Source organism: Myotis yumanensis, unplaced genomic scaffold (genome assembly GCF_028538775.1).
Source record: "Myotis yumanensis isolate MYYU_CA2020_CCGP unplaced genomic scaffold, mMyoYum1.0.hap1 SCAF_4, whole genome shotgun sequence".
Lineage (NCBI taxonomy): Eukaryota > Metazoa > Chordata > Mammalia > Chiroptera > Vespertilionidae > Myotis > Myotis yumanensis.
The window spans coordinates 113,552,400-113,564,099 of record NW_027223755.1 but is presented as its reverse complement, the minus strand read 5'-3'; the positions used below and the strand labels follow the sequence as shown (position 1 = coordinate 113,564,099).

At 45.3% G+C, this 11,700-nt stretch overlaps 1 protein-coding gene across 3 annotated transcripts in view; it reads left to right on the top strand.

The window, feature by feature from the left end:
- The first annotated feature begins 2,311 nt into the window (after positions 1-2,311).
- The window catches only part of VPS35L (VPS35 endosomal protein sorting factor like), a 159,258-nt gene continuing 149,869 nt past the window's right edge, over positions 2,312-11,700 (top strand). For all 3 annotated transcript variants that reach the window (XM_070413730.1, XM_070413731.1, XM_070413729.1), the window contains exon 1: positions 2,312-2,363. In XM_070413730.1, coding sequence (XP_070269831.1) covers positions 2,347-2,363 — 17 coding nt within the window. In that variant the 5' untranslated portion in view covers positions 2,312-2,346. The remainder of the gene's footprint in view (positions 2,364-11,700) is intronic.

Genomic DNA, 11,700 nt, shown 5'->3' with positions numbered 1-11,700 from the left:
CTCTCGGGGACTCAGAATAAAACTCTCCTTTCCTATTCTCTGACCGGCTTGGTTCTCCTTATACTCTGTGCCACCTCCTGAGCCACCTAACAGAAACATTCACTCTGATATGCAGCATCTGTGCCCTCGGGGTGCACTGTGAAGTCTGGCTGGAATTTCTGGGGTGCTCTGTCACACTGGTGCTGGTGTGACATGTGTCTCATCCCTGGTCCTAGCTGCCAGTCTCTGTGCTGAGTGTGTAGCAGAAGTGTGACAAATCCTGGGATGGGGAGCCTTTCCACTTGTTGTAGAGGTCCATTCCTATGGGCCCATTGAACGCTCTCCCTTCTAATGGCTCTATTTCCACAGAGGGGCCTCCTCCATAGAGGGAAGGGGAGCTTCCTTTCATAGAGAAGCCTACCTCCCTAGAGAAGGGCTCCCCCTAGAGAGGGGAGTGGAGGGAGCTCCCAGCTAGGGGAGCTCAGGGGTCCCTAGTAAATGGGGCCACTCCACCTCTTGATATAGGGAGCTTCTTTCTAGGGAGGAGGCTCCTTGCCACTCTCTAGGGCAAGCATGTCAGACTCACAGCCCACGGGCCGCACGGCCCGAAACGAATATTTTTGCAGCCCAGTCAATATGTAAGAAACGTTTAAATAAACATTTTACATACAGCCCAGCCAGTATGTAAGAAACGTTTTAATAAAAATTTTGTCACTTAATTTTTATAATATCCTGTTATACGTAATTATTAATAACAAACTACAACGTTCACTAATGACTGATTACTATCATCGTGTTACATTCGTTTCCCTTACACACCTTACACATAGGTGCACCATTTCTCTCCACTAATATTAACAGCGAATATTTTAGCAGCTGATGGCCACATCATTAGTCTTGGACTGACCTGTTTGGTGTGCGAACAGGAAATATTTCTCTTTCAGAGCACAAGAAAAATAAGTTTATTGGTGTTATTAATTTGTGCAGTTATTCAGTGTCTGGGAAGTTAATGTTCAAGAAAAAATATTTAGTTTTTATTAAAATGTTCTATTATTTTATGTTAACGATGACTCATTTATTTCAGCCCTTTGTATTCAGCATGTCTCTATCGAAATAAACCTATGTTTCTATGATAATTGAAGCTTCTGTTTTTTTGTGGCCACATACTTAAACCTTGCTTATTTCGCCCGTGTTAGCCTTGGAGTCTGACATGCTTGCTGTAGGGAGAAACCCACTCTCTCTCTCTTTTTAAAAATATATATATTTTATTGATTTTTTTTTTTTTTTATAGAGAGGAGGGGGGGGGGGATAAAGAGTTAGAAACGGGCCGAAACCGGTTTGGCTCAGTGGATAGAGCGTCGGCCTGCGGACTGAAAGGTCCCAGGTTCGATTCCGGTCAAGGGCATGTACCTTGGTTGCGGGCACATCCCCAGTAGGAGATGTGCAGGAGGCGGCTGATCGATGTTTCTAACTCTCTATCCCTCTCCCTTCCTCTCTGTAAAAAATCAATAAAATATATTTTTTTTAAAAAAAGAGTTAGAAACGGAAGGGAGAGGGATAAAGAGTTAGAAAGAAACATGGATGAGAGAGAAACATCGATCAGCCGCCTCCTGCACACCAAGGGGATGTGCCCGCAACCAAGGTACATGCCCTTGACTGGAATGGAACCTGGGACCTTTCAGTCGCAGGCTGACGCTCTATCCACTGAGCCAAACCGACCAGGGCACAAACCCACTCTTTAGAGAGGAGGACTCCCTCCGCCCTCCCGGGGAGTGAGCCTCAGTCTAAGGGCGTCTTTTCTCTAGGGAGCGGGCTCCCTTTTTCCTCTAGTGGGGAGCACTTCTCTAGAAGGCCAGCGCCTCTCTAGGGAGGGAGCCCCTCACTCGGGAGTTACCCGCGCTCTGGGGAGGGAGCCTGTCTAGGTCTAGGGAGAGGCTGGACCTCCTGACCTAGGGACTGGCCCCTCTAGAGGGAGGGAGCCTGCCCCTCCCAATCCTGGAGCCGGGGAACCGGCGCTGGCGCTTCACAGCTTCACTCTGGGCGCCAGAGATCAGCGCCCCGGCGAGCGAGGCGGGAGGCTCTCCCTCCCCAGCGAGACTCAACCCGGGCCCTACTCGTCTGGCGCTCGGAGGTCGCGGCCAGAGAGGCAGAGCGAGGCCAAGTGCGTAATCCCGACCGGGGCGCGACGCTGGGGACAGTGAGTGACGCAAGGGGCGTGACGCGCTGGGGGCGGGGCACAGGGGGTGGGGCGTGGTCTGCACGTATCTTGGCGGGGGCGGGACTGGGGCGTGGCGCAAGCGGTGGGTGGGGCCTGGCAGGGAGCACAGGGCCTGCCGCCCCGGAAGAGGCGGTCATGTGACTGGAAAGATGGCCGCCTTTCCCTGGTAAGCGCTTTCCCGCCGCTGGGCTGCGGGGTGGGTTGCGATGGTGGTCCAGGTCCCGCCTCGGTGCGGGTCCCAGCGGGCGCGCTGTGTGCGAGCTGCTCCTCTGTCGGAGCCGCCCACCCGCCCCGGCCGTCGTGACCCAGGAGCTCCGTGCAGCCGGGCGGGATGGATCTGGGTTCTCGCCGCGCCAAGTTACCCCGACCCCTGAGAAAACTCAGTTCCTTGCGTCCGCTTTCCAGAGGAGTTGGTGTGGGTTCTAGGGGCGCTGGACGCAAAGAACGATGGACTCAGCTCTGAGGCTGGCCCGCCCGGGAGCCCTGTTTGCTCCCTGAGTTCCTCAGTTGATCTCGCGGAGTCTTGGTTTTCCCATCCGTAAAACGGCGCCGTTCGGCCTACTCTGCGGACCCTGCGCCGGGCACTGGGAGGCAGAGCTCTTAGACTGCTCTGCCCGCAGGGAGCTGACAGCCCCCCGAGAACGATTGCCAGAATAGAAGGATGTCCAAAGAAGGCATTTGGATGCCCCCCGGGGGCTCAGGGGAGGTTCCCGAGAGGCAGAGTCTAAAACTGGGTTTTGCAGCATGTAGAGGAGCTCATTAGTAGGAGGGAGTGGCGTCTGCGAAGGCTCCAGGCTTAGCGGGGCTTTCGTGGCTGGAGTGATGGGAGCCACTCAGGCCCCAGTGGGTGCTCTGAGTGCGTGAGAACGCGAGCTAGTTGTGATGGTGATAGTGAAAATGTTTGGGGATTGAGCTCTCCCGAATGTTTCAAAAAGGGCAATCGATACTTTTCTGATTGTTCTTTCCAAATGATGTGAAGTGGTTTTACATTGAGTGAGCAAATGAAAGAATATACACTATACAGCCCTAGACCTTAGAAGTAATCAGGTACAGGCAGACCTAGGAGATTTTGGTGGTTGGGTTCCAGACCACTGTGGTAAGGGGAGTATCTTGCCTTCAGTTTGTAAAAGAGAAAGCACCATCTGTGAAGCGCAGTAACAGGTCTGCCTGTGCAACCTTCTGGTTCCTGCTTGTTTCACGCTGTCTCCCTATTCCTTTCACCAGCTGTGTCTTCCTCCCCAAGCTTGGGCACACTAAATAAAGCAGGATGAGGTGGCTGAGCTTCTTGCCCCGAGTTTTCCTTGACCTGGTCATGCCAAGCAGCTTTATTAAGGGAATTATTAAGGCTTAAGCACAGAAACAGGAGAAACACCTGGCCTCAGTTATTTGGAATGTTGTCATTAGAAAATTTAGGAAGCTGCTGTTTTCATTTCTACCTCTCAGTATGATTTTATCTTTACTGTTTTCATTTTAAAATTACAGAGAGGAGCCATTAGCCTTTTAGCATCTGGGGTCTATCATTGTTTTTGACATACATCAAGCCTTTATTTTGTGCCTGACACTATGCTAAGTGCTGAACTTGCAGCACCTCATTCAACTCTCAGAACATCCTCAATTTTCAGATGAGGAAATTAAAGCAGAAGGATGAGGCTGTTCACTTAGTCATAGAGCCTCACTCAGCAGGAGTGCTGAGGTTTTCAGCTCAGAGCCTGGGACCTTACTCATTGTTGAAGTTTCTGGGTTGTGGGCTCCCAAGTCCAGCTGTGTTGTCATGGGTCTCCTAACAGTCCCTCTTTTCACAAACTTTTAAAAAACTATGCACATCACATTTCCTGTTTACTCCCTTGTAACAGGACCCTCAAAATCGCCACCCATCGGAATCCGAATTTCTACATCATTTAAAAATTTTACTGGTGGCGAAGGGAGGTTGGGATTGTGGAAGAACAAAACTATGTGGCCAGATTGTCAATAGTTAATTAAAAAGTCACTCAATAATTAAAATAGCTGACAAAAGTATTTAATGGATTTTGGCATCTTCAGTATAAAGAGATAAACTTGGTAACTGGTAGCGGATTTTCTACATATCTTATTCTCAGATGTAAATAATTCAAAAATAGGGAGTTGTCTACCTTTAATGCATGTAAGTCACCTGGGGATATTGTTAAAATGCAGTTCCTGATTCTGTAGGTCTGGAGTAGTTCAGTGCTCCCCAGGTGATGCCCTTCCTAGGGATCTAGGGACCACACTTGGAGTAGCCTTGGGCTAGACCCAGCCAGGAGTGTAGATGTGAGATGTTGGCTTTTTTTCTGTGGCAACTGACAAGGAACCAGAGGAGCCTTTTGCATCTCTGAGGCCTGGGATTATGGGTGGGTGTCTGCTGCACAGCTCTGTTAGCAGGAAAAAGGAAAGGCTTTTTGTGCAAATACCCACTTAGAGGTCGCTGTTCGCCTTAGCAAAGACCCAGGCATTGAAGAAAATGCTGTAATGTCTCAGACTGCAGGAAACACTGAGGAGCAGAAAGTAAATTTGAGGAAATAATGGAAGAAGTGATAGAAAAAATAAAAATAAGCAGTTTGACATTAAAAAGGGTAAACGTTTCCTTTTTTTAAGGTTTCCCAGAAGTCGTAATTTATATTCCAAAGACTTCTCTCCCCTCGAACTTAAAATATATATGTATATACATACATTTATATCAAAGCTCAGTCCTTTAAAATAAAGGTAGACAGTTGCTTAATTTTTCAGGTTCTGAAGACAACTAATAGGTGATCTATCGAATTTTTGAATTTCAAGAGTTGGACTGCCTTGGTTTGCATTTCTCTCTCACTTGCTGCTGTCACCTGACGAGTTACCAACACTGTCAAGTCTCAGCATCTCTGGAAAATGGGCATCATCATAGCACTGTCGACATACGAAACACTCAAACCCGTGGAGAATTTTTATGAGATTATTTGAACCAACCTTACAACAATTGCTGGGAAGCAAAATCTCAACAGCCTGAGAAAATGCTTCAGAGAATGGCACAGCGTATTTTGCACATTAGAATCAAAGGAGGAGATGTAAGGAGGGTTACATGAAATTCATTGGTGGTAGATTAATGGGGCAGAGGACAGCAGAATAAAATGGAGAGATGCATACTGCTTTTACTTGGTGGGTACAGGATAGTTAATTAACATTTACAGCAAATAGAGATAGTATGCAGGGAACAAGATAACAATGAGGGGTTCTTTGGTCTCTTGCTCTGGTGGGGAGGTTGTGCCCCGAGGGGTCTGGAAAAAACAACAACAAAGGTCACTATTCTGATATTCCAAAGGCATGTTATTTTAGTTGTGAAAGGACAGGTAAAGATTGACCTTTGTCAGGAAGCTGCAGGCTTAGCATGTGAATACCTGCCATGACTGGCTTTTAGTTAGGATTTTGTTGTTGTTTAGACCATCCTATGCTGTTACTTCTGTTTCTGAGTTTTTAAGGCCACCATGTAGTTTCCCTTGAGCTTGTCAAGTTTAGTATGTGGCCTCTTTTTCTTCCACAGCACCTACCTCCTAGGGTTGATTACATGAGGAAATGGAGGTAAAGAGCTTGGCCTGGTTCCTGATATGCAGTAATCACCTTGTACACGAGAACTATTATTATACTGTTGCATATCAGGTCATAGTGCTTTTGAGGTAGTGCTTTTCTCAGCTGTTGATTGACTTGTTAATTATTATAGGGATGAAAACATTTGCAGCTGAATTTCAGGTCAGATGACATTTCTGCTCATTCTGTTGATAAAGCTCAGGGTGATCTGAAAGGAGAACAAGTGTAATCCATGATGGCTATTATTCCAACTTATTTATTCTTGTTTTTTTTAAAATTTTTTTATTCAATTTACTTGGGGTGACATTGGTTAATATTATATAGATTTCAAGTGTATAATATATTACCTGTATATTTATCAGCCAAAAGTCAAATCTCTTCTATTGCCATGTATTTGACCCCCTTTACCCTTTACCGCCCCCCAGTAGAGGGGTCTGGTAACATCATACTGTTGTCAGTGTCTGTGAGTTTTTGTTTGTCTTATTTGTGTATTTGTTGTTTTCAGTTTTACATCCCACATATGAGAGGTTAACATGGTGGTGCATGAGGGCAAGCTAAACAGCCATCTCAAATGGTGGGTGAAGAAAAATGGAATTTATTTAAGGAAAGGGGCTGGAGGATGGGATACCCATAGGGAAGGGCTGATTATGGCAGCCCCTAGGAGCTCGAGTTCCATCCTTCCATGCAGTTACTGGCGGGAAGCTCTTGTCTGCAGTGGGTCTGGTGGCGGAGCTGGTGGGCTTCGAATGCAGATGGACTGCAGGTGTGCGGTCCATTGTCTTTAGGGCAGTTTCCATTCCTTATATGGTCTGACTCCTGGTGTCCAGCAAGTTTTGTGTATTTTTAAAAAATATTTTTATTGACTTCAGAGAGGAAGAGGGAGGGAGAGAGAGATAGAAACATCAATGATGAGAGAGAATTAGTGATCGTCTGCCTCCTGCATGCCCCCTACTGGGGATCAAGCCTGCAACCCAGCCATGTGCCCTTGACTGGAATTGAACCCGAGACACTTCAATCCACAGGCTGATGCTCTATGCACTGAGCCAAACCGGCGAGGGTGCAAGTTTTTTTTCTGGTCTTTGTTCTCCTGTGGCAGGAAGCTTACAAATGGCCATTAAGGATTATATTGCCCCACCAGAGGCCTGGTGCATGAAATTTGTGCATGGGTAGGGTCCCTAGGCCTGGCTGATGATCAGGACCGATTGGGGCCTTCCAGCTGCTGGTGGGGGCCTCCCTTCCCTGGCTGCCAGCCGGGGACTCCCTTCATTCCATGCTGCCCCCTGGTGCTCAGTGCATGTCATTGTGAGTGATTGAACTCCTGGTCTCCCTGTCAAACTCCCGCGGGGACACTTTGCATATTAGCCTTTTATATAAAGAGATATAGATAGGCCTAACATATATAGAGGGCCTCTTTCTATGTGTTAGTAATTATTCTTATGGGATAGGGGCGAAGCTCTCTATCTTCTGTCAGTCATCCCAAGGAACAAACCCCCTGGTGCTGTAGGCAGGGATATGTGAGTAAATAGTTACCCCACATATCAGAAACCAACCAGCTGGCAGCTTAGTATGTCCATTACTATAAGGGAGAGTAAAATTATTAGAATAGTTTATATTGTAGTAATTAGATACTGATAGACAATAACTAGAACACCTGGTAAAAGTGAGACATTCGCCTCAGGGGACTGTTGCACCAACCTTTAGAGAAGACATCCCTGCATCCTTTCCCCAGACAGTGGATCCCAATGCATAAAGGACCCCGTATGTGACTTTCTTCCCAAAATGAATAGAATGAGTATAATTCTGTATATTAGCAACAGGTCTCCCAACTCCTACTAGGCAAGATGGAAAGGTCTGTTCTCCACAGGTTCCTCCTGAAAGGTAAGAGAGATATTAACATTTTTGCTAAATCTACCCAAATATTTTCATCTCTTCTGGACAGAATTAGTTCTCCTTCAGCCAGACCAGCAGTGGTCCAGAGTACAATGATAGTGAATGCTGCCCTGGAAAGGCGACCTTGAGGTGTTTCTTGGGTTCAGTCACCCATTTCTCCCCTTCACTCTGGTGTGATGGACCCAGGGCTTCACCCTGCCAGCTTCAGAGCAGTTGGAGTGCTGAGAAGCACGTTCCAGGGTCCCTCTCATTCATGTTGATTGTTTGGCGATCCAGTTTTCCATCTTTTGAGTAGAACTCTGTCTCCTGCTAAGCAGGGATGTAGCGGAACTGTGACAGAAAAATCCCTAGCACGTGCCAAAGCATTCATTACAGTCAGTGTATATTTTTTAAATGTGACTCAGAGGGACTGGCCAATATATTGTGGTTGGGGTTTTTCCTTAAAAAGCTAGAAAGGAGAGGCTGGTTCATGTTGTTGGAAATGAAATGAGATGGGAGCTCAGTTCTTTTGTGCTGGTTGGGTGTCTGGGTTTATGAGGGCATTGAATAAAGCTGATTGATGATACAGTTAGACTTAGGTGCTTGCATTTCTTACAGATATTAATAAGGTCATGAAACTTACAGATATTAATGGGGTCATGAAGCTGTTATTGGGGTGGGGTGGGGGAGTTTGTATGGGGCGGGGGGGGGGGGGGGGTGAAGTCAAGGGATTTGGAGGCCAAGGAACAAAGTGGCCAGGATCCTGTGCTCTTTAGTTTTTTGTTTGTTTGTTTGTTTTTTCCTAAAGGAGGGGTGGTGATGGGTAGGAATTGTCCTGTGTGCCCAGAATAGTTGTTTTTCTGGTAGGTGATATTTTACATATGGGAAGTGCCTTGTCTTTTGTTGAAGAAAAGATATTATTCATGAGACCTGGGGTGGCTGAGGATTGAGGTGCGGGAATCCAAGGAGGGGATCCCCCTGATGGGAGGTGGCAGCAGTGTCCTGCAGGCCAGGCACTCTGAGCCTGTGATGGGAGGGCCAGCCTGCACCAGCACGTTTCTTGTTTCTGTCAATACGGAGAGGCTGAGAATTTTCTGAATTTTTAAGTCTGGTTCCCCTTTGGGTAGCCATTCTGTTTTTAAGTCATTTCTCACATTTCACTGTGAGCATTGAAGAGAAGCAAAGCTGCTTCTGTAACACTTTATATATTCAATTTTGTCATAGGTTCTAACTTCCACAAAACACTAGAACATGAATACAGTTCTGCCAAGCTCTTTGCCACTTTATTACAAGGATTGCCTTTCATCCCTTGCTTCTGTCTGAGGCCTGCTAGAAGGACTTTTACCTCCATCTTTCTGCTGGCATTCTGTTCATGACTAGATAGGTTTGCTCTAAGCAGGCTGAGGTTTTCTCTGCATCTCTTTTTCTGAGCCCTCACAATGTCCTTAACAGTATATTCATGGTAATGGCTTTTCCTAGCATGTTCTTCAAAACTCTCCTAGTCTCTTGTCTGTGATTCAGTTCCAAAGCCACATTTTTTGGTGTTTGTTATGGCAGCAACCCATTCCTGGTACCATTTTTGGGGGGTCTTAGTCTATTCAGACTGCTATAACAAAATACCAAGACTGGGTAACTTATAAACAACAGAAATTTATTTCCCATGGTTCTGGAAGATGGCAGTCCAAGATCATGGCACTAGCAGATTTGGTGTCTGACGAGAGCCCCCTTCCTAGTTCATAGCTGGTGCCTTCTCACTGGGTCAACACAGGGTAGAAGGGACACGGGAGCTCTCTGGGGTTTGTTTATGTAAGGGCACTAATCTCATTCATGGGGCTCCTCATGACCTAATCACCTCCCAAAGGCCTCACCTCCTAATGCCTTCACCTTTGGGGCTTAGGATTTCAACCTGTGAATTTGTGGGGCATAACCGTTTTGATTATATAGCAGCACTTCTCCTGTCTTTTATGGTTTTACTAGTGGCCCAGTGCATGAAATTCGTGCACATTAAAAGGGAATTAATTAGAGGAAATATTTTAATATTGCTATTTGACCTTTCTCTATAATAGAAGTGTGAGAGATGAAAGGAAGTTAGTAAAATGTCTATGAAAATAATTTATAAATTTATTAATAAATAAACAGTAACAAAAGAATATAACAACAACAGAGGCATGATATAAAAACAACAAAAACATGATATGAAAACAACAAAAACATGATATAAAAACAACAGTGATGCAAACAATGACTGATAAAGTGATTAAACTTATTCTAATATCTCCCTGTACACCACATTAAGAGTGAAAACACTTTCAGCATGCTTGACTAATTTCCCTTGTGATGAAGTATTTAGAACAGTGGTTCCCAAACTTATTTGGCCTACCGCCCCCTTTCCAGAAAAAATATTACTCAGCCCCTGGAAATTAATTTTTTAAAAAATTTTAATGGCAGTTACTCATCGCCCCCAAATGCACCTGTGGCCATCACCGCCCCCCTGGATCGCTGCAGCGCCCACCGGGGGGTGGTAGTGCCCACTTTGGGAATCACTGATTTAGAACTTTAATGTCACATGCTCTTTGAACTCGAGAGAAAGCAACATATAACTGACCATGTGCGAAAACGGGTTCAGGTAGGAATATTCCTACTCTGCCTAGAGTTTGTCCTTGTGATTTATTAATAGTCATTGCAAATGCTGGCATCATGGGAAACCGTCGTTGAATCAATTTAAATGGGAGGCCAGTGTCAGATGGGGACAAATTAATTCTTGGAATCAGAATAGCCTCTCCCTCTGCAGATCCTGTTAATACTTCAGCTTTGGTAATGTTAGGTCGTAATCTTGATAATAAATCTGGTACCATTACAAAGACCCCATTTACTATTGAGATTTCTCAATAGCATGATGATTGCACCCACTTTCAATTTTAATTTATGACACGGCATTCCCGAAGGAGTAATACTATTAAGAAATTTGATGGGAAAATTTTCTTTTTCAGCATCATTTGTTGAATCAATGGAATCATCACTCAAATATGTGTGAAAATCTCCATCAAGTATATCCAAAATTTCTTCATTTAATTTTTGAACGTGCTCATTTTTTGGGCAAAGAATTGCACATTTAGATACATTTTTAATATTATCTATAGATATAGTATTTCTAAAGGTAGCTTCAATAATAGATCCATTACAAATCATTTCACAGGGGATTTCAATAATATCCATTCCTAAATAAAACTGCTATCAAGTTTGCCATCTCCAAGTTTTACTAACCATTCACTATAAGCAGAATCCTCTGATCTCATATTTGTTGTAAGAGACAACTTTCTGAAACATCCCCAAACATTACAGTACTTTAAACTTGTTTGTACTATGGCCAATCGCATAGCATGCGGTACTATACTGAGACATTGTCGAAAATTCCCTCCAAGAAGGAGAACTTTCCTACCAAATACAACATTCACATTCATAATTTCTCTCAGTAATCTGCCAATGGCATTTATAGCATGACTGGATGCCTTGGTGCATTCATCAATAATGAGAAGTTGGGCCTTTTTTATAGTTTTAGCAACTTCCCTGTTTATATTGAGTCTAGAAATTGAAGTTTCATTTAATGGAATTGGTAATTTATATTGGGAATGAAAGGTGCTTCCACCAAGAAGTAAATTTGCAGCAATTCCTGTAGACGCTGTGGGTAAAACAGTACCACCACGACCTCTAATATAATGTATTAAAACTTTATCAAGATATGCCTCCACGCTCCGAGGGCCGGTTCCTGCTTCAAGCCTCACCCTCCCAGGAAACAGCTTGGGAGGGCACAGCTGTTGCTAAGAGGACTCAGGGCTCAGTGTGTTCAGACTGTGAGGGCCGGTTCCTGCCTCAAACCTCGCCCTTACTGGAAACAGTTCAGGGAGAGCGCAGCTGTTGCTAAGAGGACCCAGGACTCAGTGCGTCCACGCTCCGAGGGCGGGTTCCTGCCTGAAACCTCGCACTCACGGGAAACAGCTTGGGGAGGGTGCAGCCGTTTCCAAGATGACTCCTGCAGGATTGACTTCCTTCCGGTTGGCTGA